The sequence below is a fragment of the Diuraphis noxia genome, unplaced genomic scaffold (assembly GCF_037042655.1).
Source record: "Diuraphis noxia isolate RWA-SAM2 unplaced genomic scaffold, SU_Dnox_SAM2 contig0004, whole genome shotgun sequence".
Taxonomy (NCBI): Eukaryota; Metazoa; Arthropoda; class Insecta; order Hemiptera; family Aphididae; genus Diuraphis; species Diuraphis noxia.
This window is the reverse complement of record NW_028301714.1, coordinates 47,022,365-47,042,792: the sequence shown is the minus strand read 5'-3', so window position 1 is coordinate 47,042,792 and position 20,428 is coordinate 47,022,365. Positions and strand designations below refer to the sequence as shown.

The window sequence follows — 20,428 nt, the reverse complement described above, 5'->3', positions numbered from 1 at the left end:
TGATAGTATGTAACGCATTTTTATAACAATTGTACCTATCTTTGTGCAGATATTTATCTAAGAAAATCATATTTTTATCAAAAAAATAATAATTCTATTATAGGTAACACATATATATATATATATTTGGATGATTAATTATTGTTTCATAAGTTTCAATAAAATAAATCTTCCGGAAATTAAAGCAAAATCGATTTGTTAGACAATGTGACGAATGAGATCACATTAGTACCGTGAAAATTACTGTTAATTAACAGTATAAACCTTCATAAATAATATTCTCTTATAGTTTAAAAAAAAGTCTAATATTGAAGTTGATGGTTTTATAACATATTTCGACATTACAGTTGTGTTAAATTAATTGGTAGGAAATAAGTATTAAAACATTATAACTAGTTCAAATGAAAATTTAAAGATATTAAAATAATTATTAAACACAAATATAATAAGTTAAATTACATTTAAACAGATGAAATATGATGATACAAAATGTTGTATGAAATATTCGTACATAAATTAAATATGTAATTATAATTTATACCGGTTAACGGGAAAAACACTGGTTTAAAATAAGTACAAATATTTTATGGGCAATTAAATCAACAATATTAAATAATGCATTGATATTAAAAGTATACGGTATAGGTTATAACTTTATAGGTAATCATTGTTATTTAATTTTAGGTCTAACAATTATTATTAATATATTATTATATGAACTCGTTATTCTAACATATTAATATCTGATTAAAATAAAATAAAATATATTATAATATGTAAAATGTAATATAAAATAAAACCAAAAGATTGATTTCCCATGTTTAAAAAAAAAATACAATAAACCCAATATAAATAAATTATCCATCTTAGAGATAATAAAGTAAATTATAATTTTATTAACTTTTTATACATTAGAATAATAATTAATAAGTTAAAAAAAATAAAAATGAAGCATAACCAAATCTTTAATCAAAAATTATAAGTTATGTTATTCCTTTTTAAACTCAAAAAAAAAGATCTAAGAAAAGTCTATTACCTATATATTAAAATGCGCATTGTATTTATATGATTATAACAGGCATAATTATTGTTTTGTACTACAATCTTAAAAATTGAAATGTTATTAAGTTAATCGAATCACGAATTCCAAGTGATGCGTAATACATAGGTATAGAATATTTTTCAACTAACGTCTAACAGTATAATTTATTTATATCGACTGACAGTTATATCTCAGTAACAATTAAAATATAAAAACTATGAGTGGCATTTTGTCCATCACGTGCTTATTCAATCAAATTGATTATGATTAATAGTATGCAACTCTAGCGATCAAATGAAAATTGCATAAAAAAATGTTGTAATATGTTATGTATAGCAAACCTAATTTAATTTTGATTTGTTTTCGTGATTAGACTATAATTTGTTAGTAGGTACGTAGTATGTATACGTATCATAAAAATATAATATACTATATAGACAATTGAACATATTTCATGTTATATGTACACTGTACACCTACGTCTTACATTGTACATAAAGTATAGTATTATATACATAACATGTATTATGTATTATGTATACAAAAACCTATAATTAATATTGCGTTGTCTTAAGTACTATCGTATGATGTACCTAACTTACAGTAGAGCAAAATATACCACCACGTTTGTCTACATTTGATAAAAAATAAAAGTATATTGATCAAATATTATAATCGTACCGACGAAAATTATTTAAATATGTTATTTTATTTTATTAATTTTAAATAGTCATTACCTATGTAGTTATAAAGGTGGAGATATTGAAGTATAGATATACTATATGTCTATATGTACCAATAATATCACATAAGCACTAAAAAAATGTGATAGATTTAATATTTTGTACATGTTGTTTGGAGATATTTATTTATGTAAACAACTGCAACGTTGTCAAATTTACATTGCAATTTACAATTTAAGAATAATCAAAGATTTATAAACGTGTATTATAATTTATAATAAACTTTAAATTGATATTTCGTTACTTTATTTCAGTCACAAATTTAAAATTTAAAAAAAATAAATAATCTAGATTCTATCATAAAAAAATGTTTTCTTAAATAATTTTTTCATCGAATTGAATTTTATTTACATGATGCATTATACTCTAAATATTAATTTTATAAACTGTATGGAATAGATTATATTACTATTTATTAAATTATTAAGGTGTTCTCCTTGATGTAACGATTTATCATAAGTGTCCGCTTGCATTGTGAGGCCAACTCGTTTATAGAAACAGCAATATCACATAATCGTCGTACATCACGGAAGTGTTCACCAGTGAATAATTTACCAATATAGTATATAGTAGTAGGTTTATGCCATAAATGGCTTTATGAGACTAATGTGTATATTATGGACATAGAAAACACTTTTCATGCGTACTTTTCTAAGAAAAACATTTTATTATACCTATTTTATCGACGTTAAATCAAAAGTGGTCTATAGAAACTTACGAATCACAAAATTAGCAACATTTTATATGCATTTTTCAGTAATTTGACTTGCATTTAAGTTTTCTGCTGATATATGCGTCGTAAGAGTAAGAATAACGATGTCTAATTTTATTCAAAATTCACTTCCTTAATTTTTTTATTTCCAGAATTCATCCATAAACAATGAGTCTATAAAGAAATTATTTTAATTTCGTTTCATAAATGATATATCTAATTTTATTAATATCTTTTGATAAAATTATGTAAGCAAAGCTCACATGAAAACGTTTACCTAACGGCTAACACAATCAACTAACAATGTTTGAATTGTGATGACTGAAAGTACTAGCGATAATATATGACAGATGATGCGGAATTGGTTTCCGCGTGAAATGATGTGTACGAATTGGTCTCCGAAAAAATTAGTAATTAGTATATACCTAACTATTACAAAATATGTACAATCACAGATAATCTTGTAGTGTTTTATTAGGTTTTATGATGCGTGGGAAAGTTTATAAATATAATTTTAAATCTAATAGATTGACTATGTTTGTAGTCAGTCTTGTGACAACTAACCTAGCGTGCGTATTAACCATCCCTATATAGGTATTCTAGATAGTATTTGAACTATTATACTGAAGTAATAAAATATTTTATATATCTATAATTCTAGTTACTCTAGACAGTCATTAGTTTATATAAATGGAAAGAAATTATTGCTGGTTGAATATGTCATAATAGAATTTGATAAGTTAATTTAACAAGGTTGTGTTATCATGAAAACTTTCGGGAACTAACTCATATGTTTTCTGTTGTCAACCAAAAAACCAATTCAAAAATTGAGAACCAACTCGCAATCGTCCAAAATGGTAGTCGATAAGTTTTGTGTGTCGATGAAAGTCGATATTAGGTACATCTGACATCTGAGAATATATGTCATTTATCTTAAATTATATCCCTTTGATTTTGATATTTTATTAAAATTATTGTTTCATTCAGCCTATAAATTGTATGTTTTTAAAAGTTTTCCGCAGTATAAGTACGACAATATGTCTACACATTATTTAGGAAGCCCTCGTATTATGTTTGTCTTTGTCAATAACTTTGTTATAACTTTTCTTATAATTAATATTTATGAAAACTATATAAATAATACAAGATAAACAAATTTATTGAAATTGTATAATATTTTATAAAATCAAATGAAGCATCTAATGCTCTTGGTCGACTTTTTAATAAACACTTTAATCACGACATTATAATAACTAAGCCCGCACTTAGATAATTTTGGGCCACAATTTTAGGGGTCCATAAATATAATCAAAATAATGGTGACCCATGAATAAATATATGCCAGAAATAAAAAAAGATTTTGTTATTATAACAATTTTTGAATATATACTTCAATACTTATAATTGTAAAACAAAACACCAACATAATAATGTAAACTTTTCCCACTATAATGTTGTCGCGACGCCCACTACCCAGATAGTGCTAGCTGTCAAAGTGTCAAGTTATGAGTTACGAGTACCTACATGACTTCAACTAATAACTGTACAACCTTTCGTACAAAAACAACCTGAATACAATTTGCAGTTTAACGTTTAACTTCAAGGAGGACCCACTGTTGTTTGATACCCATTGTGGTCCAAGGGCCATGGCCCTCTCTGCCTCTTAATCAGGCCCTGCTAAAACATACATTTTACGTTATAGATTCATCACGACACCACCTCATTGGGGGTTCGCGAGATAATTATATTATTTTACATAACTCTTGATAGAACCCATATTTATTAACTTTTTGAATTATTTTTAATACAATTCAAAATTTGTTCATTATTAATTATTGATACTATTATGAATACATTAAAAAAATGATTATTTTAAAAATTCTCAGGGGAAGACAATCCCATTCTTTGCCCCATCATCGACATCATCCCCTGAAACATGTCACTGCTTATATTTTGCATTTAATTGTATTAATAAACTTGTAATAACATGTAATATGTTGACACGTTTTAAATACTTATTATAAATGAAAAAAAAAATGTTTTGCATTATCCGTCTCTCTCTCTCAATTTGAAAATTGTGAAAAAAATTATACTGATAGTTTTTATTATATTCTAAATAATAATTATTAAAAATAATGTTCGTTCCCGTTCAAATCGGGCATTTTATTTCGTTTGTTATGTACCTAGCTTATTATATTTTGTTATTTTTTCTTGCATGATGTTATTTTATGGTTTTGTCCTTTTTTCGTGCATATAATGTTATATTATATTTTATAAACGCATTGTGCATTCAATTCCGGAATTCCCGGTATCTATAACTATATTTAGGACATATTACGTATTTGTTGAATGTGCATATTATAAATAATCTATACAAGTACTTACAGTAACTACCTACTTACTGACGTATTGTATACCATGTTTTTTTAATGTTTGGACTTATACGGAATAATATTGCATATACATGCGGCATTCCATTATACAAGATATACCTACTGTATCAGAGAGTTTTTCTTGCTTTATTATTATTTATAACGTGTCAAGTACCTACACTTACTGTTCTGGTCAACACATTTACAAAATATTGAAAGTTTATAGGGAGCAGTGTAGTAATCAGTGGCGTATTTTGGGGGGATGTCCTCCATGTCTTGACACCCCCCGAAATTTAAAAAAAGTCCTAATATATTGGACATTAGTGTTGTCACTTATTTTATAGTATACTATTTTTATCAAATGTAAAACTTCTTGTCAATTCCTAACATATTAATTTGTTAAAAAATTAATTCAATGTATTTTTACATTAGTAAATAATACTAAAAATTTTGTTTTTGAGATTCAACAAATGTTGACACCCCCCGAGAAATCAACCAAAATACGCCACTGGTAGTAATGCATACTACGATTACTACGTATATGGTATATTACTATTACTTATACTACCTACTATTATTATCACGTAAAAATAAAAATTAATCATCATTACAACTTATTAAAATTAGGGTAAACATTTAAGATTAATAGAAATAATAGAAAATATTGGTAGTAACATTATAACATTATTTTATAAAAAAATATGAGTGGCTTGGTGAGGTGTTGTCGTACGCTCAATCAGCTGAAACACGTTGAGCGTACGTACCAGTCGCAGTTCCTAGCTCTTGGATAGGTGACCACCCGGAATTTTTAGCAACATATCCTTGCCACACATAAACAAAACACATATGTACGTACCATCATACCAATTTAAAATCCTATAAATAAAATATACAAAAATAACCCCTGCCGTACCACCCCACATCCATAACCTATGTTTCCCCGGGTTGCCCCTAATGAAAAAAAAAACAGAAGTATGAATAATATGACATTTATGAAAAATAATAATAAACATTTTAATTTTTCTATGATAAATTAATATAGCGATGTTTAGTTATTTCCTAGGTAGGAACATTATTTTATCATTACACTGATCATAGAAAGTAAATAATTAACATATTTACGGAATTTCCACGAAGGCTAACACTTGATATCCTTTAAATATTGTTCACATGGTGGAAAAATGAAACGGTTGAAGAGGAAAAGACACCTATTATATTTTTGACTACTAGTCATACGCTTTTCTACAGCATATTTTTCGATGAAAACTTGTTTTTTACTGTAATGGAGGTTCGTTATAGAGCGTTAAAGTAAATACCTGATGTCCTGATACTGGCTGATTGTATAAGATAGAGATTATCAGATACGTATACATGAAGGAATTTAGGGGTTCAAATAAATTAATTTAAAATAATTTTTTTAAATTATCCCTCACACCTTGATTTTTTTCTTTTCTGAATATACGCCTGTAGATTATGGACCTATTCCATAGTTTTACAAGAAACAAAAAAACTAATTGGATGTATAATATGTCTTTTTAAAAAATTTTAAAATATTTATTCAAAACACTGCTCAATTCGGCAGTACCTATATAGTGTTGTAGGTATAATAGGTTTATTGTTATAAGTTATAATTTATAACTAATCATGCTTTTACTCAATCAACGTTTTTGCTTGACAAACGTTAATTAATATTGTCGACTGTCGTGTAAGGAACATGTTTACATAATAGCGGCGTGGACTCGTGTTGGTAACATAATATATTGAAAGAGCGTAGTTGTATACTCTATAATTGCTCTAAAATATACACACATAATAATATATAAGGTACTGTATATATAATTTATTAATTTATTATTATTATTTCATATTGAGACTTTATAAAAAAGAACGTCGATCATAATATACGAGTATTTCCTTCTCTAGTATAAAATAACAACTAAAATTAGTAATTTAAGCCCTTGGGTGTAGTACCTACTTAACTATGGCAGGGGCGGAAAATAAAAACATTCATGTAGAGAATAGAATATGATTGCTTCGTTTATACACACAATCTTGAAATATACTATTATAATATAAGCAATAACTATAATATTATAATAACATTCAAAGTTTTACATATTTACATTCGTGAATTTAGGTCCACGTATATTATATACTGGTTTTGTATTATTATTAATTTTTGTGTTAAGGCTAATGGGAGAAGGAATTAAATATTGCCCGAGAGCATGGAAATCTTGTACCTATATTCACATAATCACATGGCATTGTGTACAGCAACCCTCGTGTAGAGGAGGGGTGGTACACGAAGCCTGCCTCTGCTGCATGCAGATACACATCGATTACCTGTGTCGTGAAATCGCTTAAATGGTTTATAGGTGTAGAGTGTAGACTGTTTAACCAACTCGACGTCAAGAGGTTACTGGCTAGCGATCGATATTCTACACCTACAAAAACAAAAATGGATCACTATATTATTCTATAATTTCAACACTGTACAGAGTGTAGCCTTGAATGTATGCGTGCAACGGTGTTTTTGTAAAAAAAAAAAAATAGGTTATTATACGGGCATAATATACTCATGCTATGGCGTTTATGCAAATATGTAATGAATATTTCTGATTTTATAAACCCAAAACTACATTCAACCCTTAAAAACGTCAAGAACAATTATTTTGCAAAGCTCTTACGTACTACATTTACAAATTCATGAACTATACAAAAAAACATTTCTTGTGATTTTCCTAATTTTTATTTATGAACCTAAGTAGGTACCTACCTTCTAAAAACTATTTCATATCCTCACAGGTTATTTTTAACGTTTCATAGAATTTAGTATGATAATTATCTTGGAAATGAAATTATTACACTTTGATGGTGGCGACACGAATATTAAAAAACAAAAAAAAACTGCAATAATTGCAGTTACGAACGATACCAATATTTTATATAGGAAAAACGTATTACTTATATGTGGTAATAAGTAATAAGTAATAACCAATAATAATCATTTGTTACACGATTCTAACTTACTTAGACGATTGATAAATTCCATACGACTCTATAAATCATAGAAAACGAATACGGATTGCTTAATTTTTAAAAAATATTCGAACGTCTACGTGCGTATTATTTGTACTATTTTTACATGGTATATAATGCTAATTAACCAAATGATAATAATAGGTGTACCCTAAAAAAACTCTATAATCACTATCCATATTTAATATAATAATATGGGCAATGAGCATTCACTTAATTCACCAGTGTCGAGTTCAAACAATTTTCTGATTAGATTTACCTATTCTATATTTCCAATGGGTTGGGTTTTAATATATTGTTTCCCTTTCATCAGCCACGTCAAATTGATTATACTTGCATAATATTATTGAATATAGTTAAATAAATTAAATATAATATCTATTATACCGTGTGGGATATGGTACTATTAGTGAATATCCCACGGTCTGAGTGGTCTGACGTGCTTCGGTGTTAAACGATTAATATATATATATATATATACACATAATACATTGTAATATTTAATATAATTGATAATAATACGGTCATTCGACCTTTATATCGCAATCGGAGAATATGCCAGTAACTTACGTGCGTGAGCATTTTAAAAATATGTTTTTGCACGCATATCAGATACATAATATTGTTTTTAAATAATAGGTGCGAAGGACGCGTTGGTACCTATATAGCATAGTTTATAGGTGCACAATATTCACAAATTATTTAGTTTATTTTCACTACTAGTGATAAGAATGATAAGATTGTATCAACAATATTATGAGATAATATATTTTAATTATATTATTTACGATTAATGATGAAATGTGACATTATATTATTTTCAATCTATGCAACAAATATAAAAGTAGCTGATGATGAATTTTGGTTATGATGGATTAATGATTATTATCTTCGTCATCTATTATTCTTACAATGTGATCGTTGGTAATTTAATTATGTATTTATCGGTTTAAAACAATCTGAATCGAAAAAGCACTGTCATTAAAACATTAATTATAATTTATAATTTAGAAGTTGGTATCTAGCACATAATAATCAATATCATACTAGTCTTATAGTAAAGCTTATAAATCAAAAAATTAGAGTGTATACAATTTTCTAGTCGTATAGGTATACCTTTCTGGAATATATACAATATACACATCGTTATTTTTCTTTATTTGAGTTATTTTACTGAACTACCTAAAGGGACACGATTTAGACACCCTAATAAATTATATTAACAGACCATGTGAGGCATCATAAAAGACTCATATATACATATACTGTATGTATATAGATTTGCGTGGATATGGTAAGAGGGTGTATGACCCTTGAAAGGTGCAGGTGCAGTGCGCACAGCTGAAATATGTCCATGTTTGTCCCACATGTAAGGCAGAGTGTGGACTTATATTATGTACCTACATATAGGGCTGTACAGACTTGTTCTGAAATCGGGGATCTTTTGTGATATTTAATATACCGCAATATCATCGTCGTGGTTGTGTGTTTATTATCACTAGAATAATTTCGAAAGTATTCCCTACAATTACTGTATTAAATAACAGTGTAAAGACACGTAATTTAATAAAAGTAAAAGATAAGATTCAACTACTATAAATTAGAAAATATTTTCATTAAATTTAATCTATGATATTTTGTACAACAGTAAATGAATTACTTTTAAATTCATTTTAATAATTTATTAATAATTTTGATGGTAAATTATTTATTATTGAAAAGCTTACAAAAACTATTTTTAAAATTGTAATTGCTGAAATATATAAACATGGTTAAATACTAACTATATATACTAATCATAGGCGTAACTATAGTCCTTAAGTTAGGGGGGCTAGATTCCTAAAATTGTTTCTATTGGTGTTTACAGCTGACTTGAATGGTTATTCGTTTATATGAAATACTATATTTTTTATGTTTTAGGCAGAAATAAAGTTAATGTACTAACATGTATATATAAGCACATATATTTACTCAAGAATTCTGAGGGGACTGAAGCCTACCAAACCCGCCTCCTTTAGTTACGCCTATGATACTAATATACTATGCATGCAATTATTGTCACAAATTAAGACCGCAATGAAAATATTTTATTTTTAACATTACATTATATTATTAACGACACGTTGGATTTTAATGATAAAGTTATCGATGTTTTTATTTATATGAAAGATGGACACGTAATTTTAAAAGTAGTATTTTCTTAACATAAGTAATAAGTTTATAATAATATATACAAACAAATAACTTGGGCAATGGGGGGAGGGCGATCGCCCCATCGCCCCCCCCCCACCTCAAATACGCCACTGTGATAATAATATATAAATACCTATAATAGGTATCTCGTATCTATATTTATAGTACTCAAAGGTAATAATATTTATAATGTTATTGAAGGTGAAAATCTATGTGTTAAAATCTATTTTGAAGAAGTGTTCAAGTATTAAAAAATAGGATTATAATAATACCTTTTTCGTTGTATAGATTTATTGCTATTTATAATTATGTAAATAAAATATGTATTATATACTATATTATTTTTATTCAACAATGCGCGACTGGTTTTAAAATCTTTTGCTGAGGTCAACATCCTTTTTGTTATTGGCAACTGTTCAAAATTGTTTAAAATATTTTTCAAGAATAAAAAAAAAGAAAATTGTGTCATGGATTATGGTTAACTGGTTGAGGCTAAATCAATTTAACTATCGATTTATATCTAAATATATTGTTTGTTATTAATAATTCTTTTACACTTCTATTATTTGTGGAGCAATTTAGCATTTACATTTTGATATCTTGTCAACTGTTATAGTGACTGTTTATATTAACCAAATACCAATTATAACTTTTTAAACAGTTCTGAATAAATCACCAGTTAACAGTAGTAATTGTATATTAGGTACACATTATCACAATTAATTACTTCATTATTTATATTTTTCAATTATTGTTGCAAATATCAATGAATTAATAGATCATCTTATATTATCTTTCTTCGATAGATTATCAATTATTTTATCTTCACTCTTATGTTTCATTAATAATTTAATATTATATTTTATGATAAATCATTATGTATTGCTTACTAGCGTCTTTAAAACTTAATGCGTACATGTATGAATCATATTATTTTAGTTAAGTATCCTTAAACCTAATTAATAGATTGAGTATTATTTTATTCAGTTTTAAATTATATTGTATATAGGTAGGTAATTAGTAATTACGTATGAATACCATAATATTATATTATTTTATACACACTAGTATAGTATGTACATTGTACAGCTGTAGTATAACAAAATAAAATAGTATAAAATAGAATGAAAAACTTTAACCATTCTTACTAACCTAACCCACCTAGTACCCAACTATATACTAGAATACTAGTAAATAGCATTAATTTTAGTATTAATATTAGAGTTAATTTATTCAATAATATACAGAACAGCATACAACTGCCATACATTCCAAGTTATAATTTCTAACTAAAAACATTGAACACTTTATACCGATGATAGTCAATACTTCAATAGGCGTTTGTTGATATAAAAAAAATATGTACTTAACACTAATAAGTATACTCAAGTTGTTTAAATAGTATATATTTACAAAATATAAAAGTGTTATCTAACAGCTAAATTATTTTTAAGTAATTTTAAGGTAGGTAACAACTAACAATAATACAAATATATTAATAATAGTACATTCTATAGTACCTATTCTACCTAATACATTCAATGTTTTTTTTTTTTTTTAGGATTAAGGCTTCGACAACTGAGGTCATTAGCCTGGGGGAACTGTAGGGGAAGGTACTGTAGGTTTTAAACACGTGGGTAACTTTGGCAGAATTTTGAATGGGCACCCGTAGGTTTCTGCCATGCCCGGTAGGGGGGCGGCGGCCTCTATCTCCAGACACCGCGAAAATGCCCAAAGAGCGTTGCCGCCCGTGACCGAGGTTCGAACCGGCGACTGCGTGCATGGCAACAGACGCCTTAGTCCGCTCGGCCACTCCACCCACCATTCAATGTTTATAATAACTTAAATAAGCTAATAATGTGTTAGACAAGAATCATTAGTGCAAACTGTTAAGTTCATAAATAAATGGTCATATACGAGGGACTCATGTATGATGCATAATGATTATTGATTAACAATCTATAAGAAAGTAAGAAATTAATGTTCTCCAAAAAACATTAAATATTTGAAATTTAAATTGATAATAATCAAATCATACTTTTTATACCTGTAATAGGTGTAATAGTTTTTGGCAATTTTTAAGGTATCGACAAAAAACTTAATTTTAAGAGGACATCACACCAAAGACTTTGTAATCCATAGGACCGAAGAATAAAAATTTCCAATTTTTGAATAATACAAAATTGAAACTGCTGAACGTAAATTTTAATTTTATATGCTTTGGTAATATAATATTATGAAGATATTACAATATCTGTGGGTACAACGTACTCTAAAAAGTCTAAAGAATAAAAAAAAAATATTTTAAAACGAAATAATAATCAAAACAAATTTGAATTTTGAATACATATATTATATAGGTGCTTCTAATATTCTCAAACATTGCAATTTAATATTTTAATATTTATTATTATTTTATTTTAGAATATATTTTTCTATTCTTCAAATTGATTTGGTTGTGATTACGCGTTATGTGGTACCGGGTATTCACTTAATTTGTTAACCAACGATGTACTAAAGACATCTGAGATTGAGAACAATAATAAATAATACGTGAACTATACGGTCAGTTCCTATTATTGTTCTATGTTATCAAATTTTCCTTCTAGTAGTTCATCTAACCACTCTAAAAGATTCGTAGCCACCGAAGCAAAATCTTCCCATTGCTTGTACTCTGCCACTTTCTCCTCATTCAACGACAATAGTTCACCAAATAATCGTTCTTCATCTAATACATGAAATAATAATTTTATAGAAAAATATTAAAGAAATGTGTTTATAATATTATCAATTTTGTATTACGATTGTGACTTCTACCTGTGAGTTTGACCAGCGTGTCGAGTACTGCCAAAGGGTCACCAGGAAAATGGTCACTGCCTGAACACACGTTCCACAGGGTTTGGCAGATTAGCGCTGACAAGGTCCAATTGTGTTCACCCGACGACCTAAGAATGTTTACCATTTTTGAAACACCGTTGTAATTTTTGAACGCTTCTCGGTTGTTCTCATCAGTGGTCATATTAACCAATACGCCGCAACACACGACTAGTAATTCTTTGTTGCCACTATCCAAGCAATTGGTCACCGTTAATAATCCTGAAATACGTATATAAAAGGCCAACATAAAGTATGAGTAATTATGAGAGTATTTGAAGCAAAATTGTAAAAAGAAAGGATCTTCAAAAATTAAATATAAATATATAAAGGACACGTAAAATATGATGCGATATGTAAGTATTATATTAGAATTCAGTAACGATTGTAAACTCTTCTGACTTCAATGATTAGTTAACTCTCCCGAGTCTATAATAACTTGAAACTTCGTTACTAGGTACATAATAAACTATTGTATATTTGTATCATTATATAGCGCATAGAATATGACCATACATATTTTTAAATAGTCAAATTTCAAGTATATAAATTACAATTAATAAATAATAATATAAAATTATATCTCCTTACAGTAAATATAATGTTGATCTGGGAGAGTTTACCATATAGATTCAAAAAAACGAGAAAGTTTACCACTGCCTAATATCAGTATTTAATTAGGTTCCAAGATAACTGGCATGCATGCAGAATACACAAAAACATGGCTCACGTACCTACTACCTACACACAAATTAAACCGAGACCTGCATGGTGTAAATTGTAGGTGTTCTATAATTATTTTGCATCTTCAAACGACAAAATTCAGAAATGGTTGCAAAATATAAGCTTTGTTAATTTTGGTAGGAATTTCATAGTTTTTTGAAAAAAAAAAATTAAGGCAAAAAAATAATAACTACCTATTTTCTAAAATTATTTTAGAGTTAATTTACGAATTTAAGAGTAAATAATATATATTATATTCAACTTAACTATGTAATATTCGGGCATTCATATTTTGTTTTTTGTCTTTTTATGAATAATGCTTATTAAACTTTATAAAAATTTATAAATAAAACTTGATCTTCAATATATTAACTGTCTTACTAATATAACAACTATATACTTAGTATTACCTACTATTTGTGTCTACTAAATAATTATACATATATGTAATAATCTAACGTTGTAATACATACAGTTATTTTTATTATAGGGATATAAATCTCCCAGGGAGATTCTCCCTAAACATTACGTGTTTCACACGCAACACATTCGATATTCCTCGCTAAATGGAATATAAACTAAACAATATAAACATAATTAAAAATTGATTTTACCACTTGTCTCCAATAAGTAATCTCGAACTGTAGATGATCTAGTTAAGTTTCCAAATACTCTAGCTACCTCCACTTTGCAAGACTGATTTCTAGTTGTAAGTAACAAACTCAATGCTAAAACAATTATAATATTGCATTTAATACCTATCTACATAGGATACCTATACCTAGTTCAAAATCATTTGGCTTATAACTAGGTAGGCACCTTGCGTTATATCTAACTGACGAGCGCCAAAAGGACCATAATTTGGGTTTGACATATCCGCATAATAGGATAAGTTATTTAAAGCCGCTAACGCAGCGAGTACAAGTTCTTCGTTTTCATCAATAGATTTTCGTCTAAGTATAGTCAATAAAGAATCTAAAAATTGTTCACATTCTTTCACTTTGTGAATTGGATGATAATCGTCTGCCGCCTTTACTAACTTAGTACCAATTTCTGGCTGTATGCTCATATTTACTATGACGCGTATTATCTATATTAACCAAATATATACGTTTAATTGTTTTATATTTAAAAAAAAACAATAATTATTTTACTTTGATGAGCACATCCTCGACAACGTTGATTTTAACGTCACGTGATATGTTGTTTAAATCTTTTTCCAAGTATAATTGCATTAAATTTAAAAATGTTCCCATAGAGCAATATGTCTCGTATAACTATAAAACACGGAGGTAAATAAAGTATAGGTAAAATGTACTTGGTATTTTAACTGCAGTCAACATTTTCAAGTAATATTACTTGGTGTCTAGCGTTTTCATTATTGGTCAGTATGTTTCCTAATGTATAGGTAATACGAACTACTATTTCTTCTTGCCCTGGATATTTGTCTATTATTGACATCAATACGGATACATTTGACCAGCAATCCACAAGTGCTTCGCAACATTTCCCATCAGTGGACATAATACTGATAATGTTTATTAATATGTTATAATATTTACTTATTATGGATGCCGTTAAAAATTGTTGGTACCTTAAAATTCTAGAAATGTTCGTAACCACATCAATATCTCCAGAAAACAATTCCAAAGCACGGTAAATAGTCACCAAACCACCGGAAGACAAAAGTTCAACGTAAAATTTTCTGTCGTTGACTACATTTCTGAGTGTACCAGTTAACTGGTATAGTACATGGTTGATTGCCTCCGGCAAGACTTGGCGTTCTGTTCTTTCTAAATTTATCATTTTTAAATGTAACAACATTAGCGATAAACAACCGTTATTCATGGCACGTTCCATTAAATCTGGATTCATTGTAAGAAATTTTAAAGCTCCGTAGCCGTAAATCAAAGACTCGGAATCTTCGTGTGGAGTAGCTAAGCCAAGTATATCTACAAAAAGGGTTAACACGTTGGTTTCGAGGAATAAATTATCGTTTTTATCTGAACGAGATATTTTGAATATTAGTTTACAAACAGTTGCTAAATATTTTCCAGTCACTTGCATCTAAAAATCAACATTTATCTGTTTAATTAATTAATATATTGTATATTTTGCACTTATATATTGAAAAATTATGTAACTTACCTGAAGTAACACTAATAATATATGGACAGTAAGTTCATCATCAAGAGAAGTGTTAACAAGTTTGAATATTGTTTTCAATATGGTTTCTTTCTTATTTTCGTCACGTATTACCGATAGGTTTTCCCGTTTTACGATCATTGCTAGTTTATTCAAAAGTGAGCACATCTCACTAGTTTCAAAGTCTACAAATGTAATTATTAAGTTCATTTAAAAATGCACATACTACTTATTTATATTTTACATAATATATTCATGTGTGTAAAACTATAAATTATAAATTATGCAGTGTATTAATAATACATTATGTATATAATGATAAATTTGTATAATAGACTTCGGACACTTAAAGCCACCATAATTCAAAGACCAAATATTTGTACAATTCAAAAGTTATTTAAAAAAAATAAAAATTAATAGTGATTAGAAATAATTACTACCTATATAATTATTAATTAACGATAATATTTTATATGTAATTTTAAAAATAATAGTAAATATGTTGAGTTCGAGTTCAACTTAAATTGATTCCAGGTTTGGTTCGGGTTAGAAAAAAAATTTAAAGTTCGGTTCAAGTTACAAAATCAGGGTTCGACCCATCACTAATTAATATTAAGTAAGTAGATATGAAATAAATTGTCACACAAATACTCAATACTTTTTTTCATTTTGGTTTCAATTAGTGATATGATCCATAAGCAGTCTGTGTGAACATCAAAGCATAATGCTCTCGCTTCATTGATTTCGTTTTCATGGTTCATGTATTCATGATCGTAAACGTTTTGTTCATGGTTCTAAAAAGTTTTTTTTTAAAGCGATTAATTAAAAAATATCTCAATATTTATAATTATTAATATATGTATAATTTATTATGTTTTATATTACATGCCTAGTTATATAGTTAATTAACTAAGTAATAGTATGGCTTTAATTAATTTTAAATACCTAGGTATTTTTATTTTACAATATTAGGTATAACCAAAATATAATAAAGTAATTTATTTAAAATAGGTCACACACCAAGCTTATCTGTTAAAAGCATTCTATAGGTACATCTATAAATATATATAGATATAATTTATTTTTTTAAATTTGAATTACAATAATAATGTATTTTTTTTTAACTTTTTGTTTTTTGTGTCAATTATCGGTCATCACCTTTTGGAGCTAGTGTTTCAAGTTTTCAACTTTGGAGTGATTTAGTTGGTAGCAATATTAATGTAGTTGGTATTTTCATCTAACAATTTTGTTTCTTTTTTTGTTATCTATTCTGAAATGAATACTGTGGTTAATTACTTGAATTTGAATTTATCAAAAATTTATTTTGTGTTTACATTTTCTATAGCCATAGGGAAATTTTTCAACTATCTTGGATTTTTTAGTGCTATTTATAGACATTTGAAATTTTTGTTTTCTAGTTAAAAAGCTTGAACACTAATTCAAGGTTCCTCATAAATTGTTCAAACAATCAAACCTCAATTAAATACATCGAAAATACAAAGTGCCAATTGTTTTATAATTATAAGTGTTTAGAATTCCATTTTGATGAAATTCTTCAGAATCAAGACAATTATCAAATAGTTTAGTACTTATTTAAAGATTCATATAAGGTATAAATGCTCAATTATTTCATTTTAACATCTTAAGGTCGCCAGATTCAACCGCCTGTTAAAGTAACATATTAAGTATTATTATATAGTGGCTACCTCCACATGACATTAAAGCATATAGTAGATATTCCGCGCATACGTAATATCACAAAGTTTGGAACAATAAAACTTCTCGTTGAAATATATATGTTTAAATTTTTCAAAAAAAGATTGCTTCGTGCTAAACTGCAATTATACAAAAAAAAAAGTGTCCCGTAAAGTAGAAATATACCGAAAATATAACACAAGATTCTACACAAGTTGTTCTTAATTTTATATAAAAATTCTAGGTTTAAATTTGATATTAAAGGAAGTATTTATGATATTTATTTTATATATATAAATTATGTTAATTGTAATTAAAAAATTCACTTGCACTTAAAACTTTCGTTATTGTTTAAATTATTTTATACTGTACCTGTATTATACCTATTTAAACGATGGTCGACAACCCTATTCACGTCGTGTTTTGGGATGCTTGCGGTATCTTATATAACAAGCTATTATAATATATGAAATTGTATTAAAGTAATATTAATATCTATTCGTTATTTTTTTGTATCTATAAAGTATAAACATTGATTTTTATATTTTTCAACTTATGATTTTGATGCATTTTGTACCTAAGGTTACCGTCTACCAACAATTTATCTACATTATTATTTATTTTATTATTATTTAACAATTAACGTAATAATAATAATATATTGAGATTGACTATATATTAAGTACATATAATATAGGTGCATATATGATAATAATTATGATGGATTCTTCCTTGCATATCGAATTAAATAGAGTAATGCAAGTTGTATTAGAAGCAATTAGGATCAATCGATCGACGACGATGGACATATTATTAGATGAATTAAAATTAAATTATCCAAACGTAAACACTATTCACTTGCGGTACAAACTTAAAAAAGGAATTCGTGAGCTAAAAAAAGAAAACTTAGTTCATGAAATCAAAAAAAATCAAATAGACTTTGGTCAAAATGTTCATTGTTGGGCTCAAAATATCTGTTTGATTGATTTGAGTATGATTCAATGCCTGAAAGCACTTGATCAATTATTAAGTGAAATGTAGGTATGTAAAAACGTGAATAAATATTTTGTTTCATTATGATTTATTTCTAAACCTATCTTATTGTACAATAATTTCTGTTTAGTAAATATAAATTAAAATTGATGTTTTAAATGGAGTAATTAATATCTTTAATTTAACTCATTTTTGTTACTTAAAATTTTAAAATACCTTCATAAAAATAAAGTGTTAACTTCTAAGTAATATTTAATTTAATATAATATATTTTTCAGATAGGTAGTTCAAATAATAAATATTTTACCGCTACTCAAAATTTGACATTTGGAGCAAATGCTCTTTTGGCACCTCGATTTATGCGGCCCTGAATTTTGTATTGTGACCTGTTCTATTGAACATTAAAATAAGCTAAAGATTATTTTCATAATGTGTTTTAACTAGGAAAATATTAGCAAAGTAAATACCTACCTACATATTATATTCTTCAATAAATATTATAGCCAGTAGTACAACATTTTTCAATTTATTGATAATTTTTACTTCAAAATATAATAGAGAGCTCATTTTTTGAGGGCACATTTGTTATAAGGAACTTAATAGGTATTTTTATAGGTCCTAATCTCCTGCCAAATTTAAGACTAGCCAAGAGTCTTGATTCATTCAAATTTAAAATGAATTTGCGATTTTTAATCTTAATAAAAACAAATAAAACTTTAAAAAAAAACATTGTGAACTTTATATATAGGTATTTCTAATTTCCATAAAAACAATTTGAACTAAATGTATATTCATTTCAAATATTACATTTTATATACCTAAATTATTATATAGAGTTGAAAGATAACAGTCAATAATAAATAGGTTCCAACTTAATATTATAATCTAATAAATAAATTATAATTACTCTAGATACTATAAAAACATTGTAGGTAGTTCATACATTAATACATTATAATGCTTTAATGATTTCCATACAATATGTAGTTGTTATATTTATTTTTAATGTGCCTATATACATTTTAAAGCAATCTATGTCTACTCACAGAAAGATATGCTATACATATCACATAAATACACAATACTTAACTATCAAGAGTATACAACAATAATATCAATACTATTAATTGACTGAATCAACTATCAAGACAGTAAATTGTACCTTAAGTAGTGTGTCAATTGACAGAGGAAAAGATAATGATGATATTTTTTTTCTTGATATATTTACGTTGTTGGCCACATCTGAATTAGAACGTCGGCGTATAATGCTTAGTGAACTGCTATGTGTTTGTCTTTTGATTTCTTTTTTACAATCTACTACATAAGAAATAAAATATTAAATTTACTGAGACATTTAAAACAATCGTAGTGTCTCTTACAATTATTGGGTGTAGAATATTTTGTATTATCAAGAGCTGGTAGTTTTGTGCAACTTGTTTTTTTCTTTTCCTGAAATTGCACGTGTTGCAACCTATTATACATACAGACCTCATGAATATCACCAGTGTTTATAATTTTGAAACCATTTTCACATACTTAAAAGCACTAGGTGGACGATTTGTTCGCCGATGACAGAAGAAAACCCTTTCTCGAGGGGTAAATGGTCTATTTGTTGTAAGTGGCTTTACATAAAGAGTTGGAATTAGAGCTGCTTTCGCTTCACTAATAATTTCTGAACTGGTTTTTGGTAGCTTAGTTACATGTTCTCTGTTATACATTATTGTATTATTAGATGTAAAACAAATAAATAACTGATAAATTTCACAATTTTTATTCTACTGTTATAGTTAATACTTCTTTTAAGAACTTAAAAACCTTGTCTACCACTTTATCATAACTTGCTAGAGTGTTTTGTTTGTTTTCATAAACTGTTACCAAGGAGCTTATGGAATTTAGG

The 20,428-nt window shown here is 27.2% G+C and overlaps 1 protein-coding gene across 2 annotated transcripts; it reads right to left on the bottom strand.

Moving 5' to 3' along the window:
* Nucleotides 1–11,291: 11,291 nt before the first annotated feature.
* On the bottom strand, nucleotides 11,292–20,391 carry LOC107169093 (armadillo repeat-containing protein 2). Of its 2 annotated transcripts, none has more exons than XM_089227453.1 (12): nucleotides 20,068–20,391; nucleotides 19,911–20,002; nucleotides 19,694–19,845; nucleotides 16,502–16,637; nucleotides 15,847–16,028; nucleotides 15,293–15,765; nucleotides 15,058–15,226; nucleotides 14,853–14,975; nucleotides 14,518–14,788; nucleotides 14,313–14,426; nucleotides 12,919–13,197; nucleotides 11,292–12,829 (listed from the first exon to the last, which is right to left on the bottom strand). In XM_089227453.1, exons 1-12 carry the CDS (start codon nucleotides 20,247–20,249, stop codon nucleotides 12,678–12,680), a joined length of 2,325 nt encoding a protein of 774 aa, XP_089083579.1. In that variant the 5' UTR covers nucleotides 20,250–20,391; the 3' UTR covers nucleotides 11,292–12,677. The 2 variants fall into 2 exon arrangements, with proteins under 2 accessions (XP_089083579.1, XP_015374216.2); XM_015518730.2 differs by having other exon boundaries at nucleotides 11,293–12,829; nucleotides 19,694–19,848.
* Nucleotides 20,392–20,428: the final 37 nt, after the last annotated feature.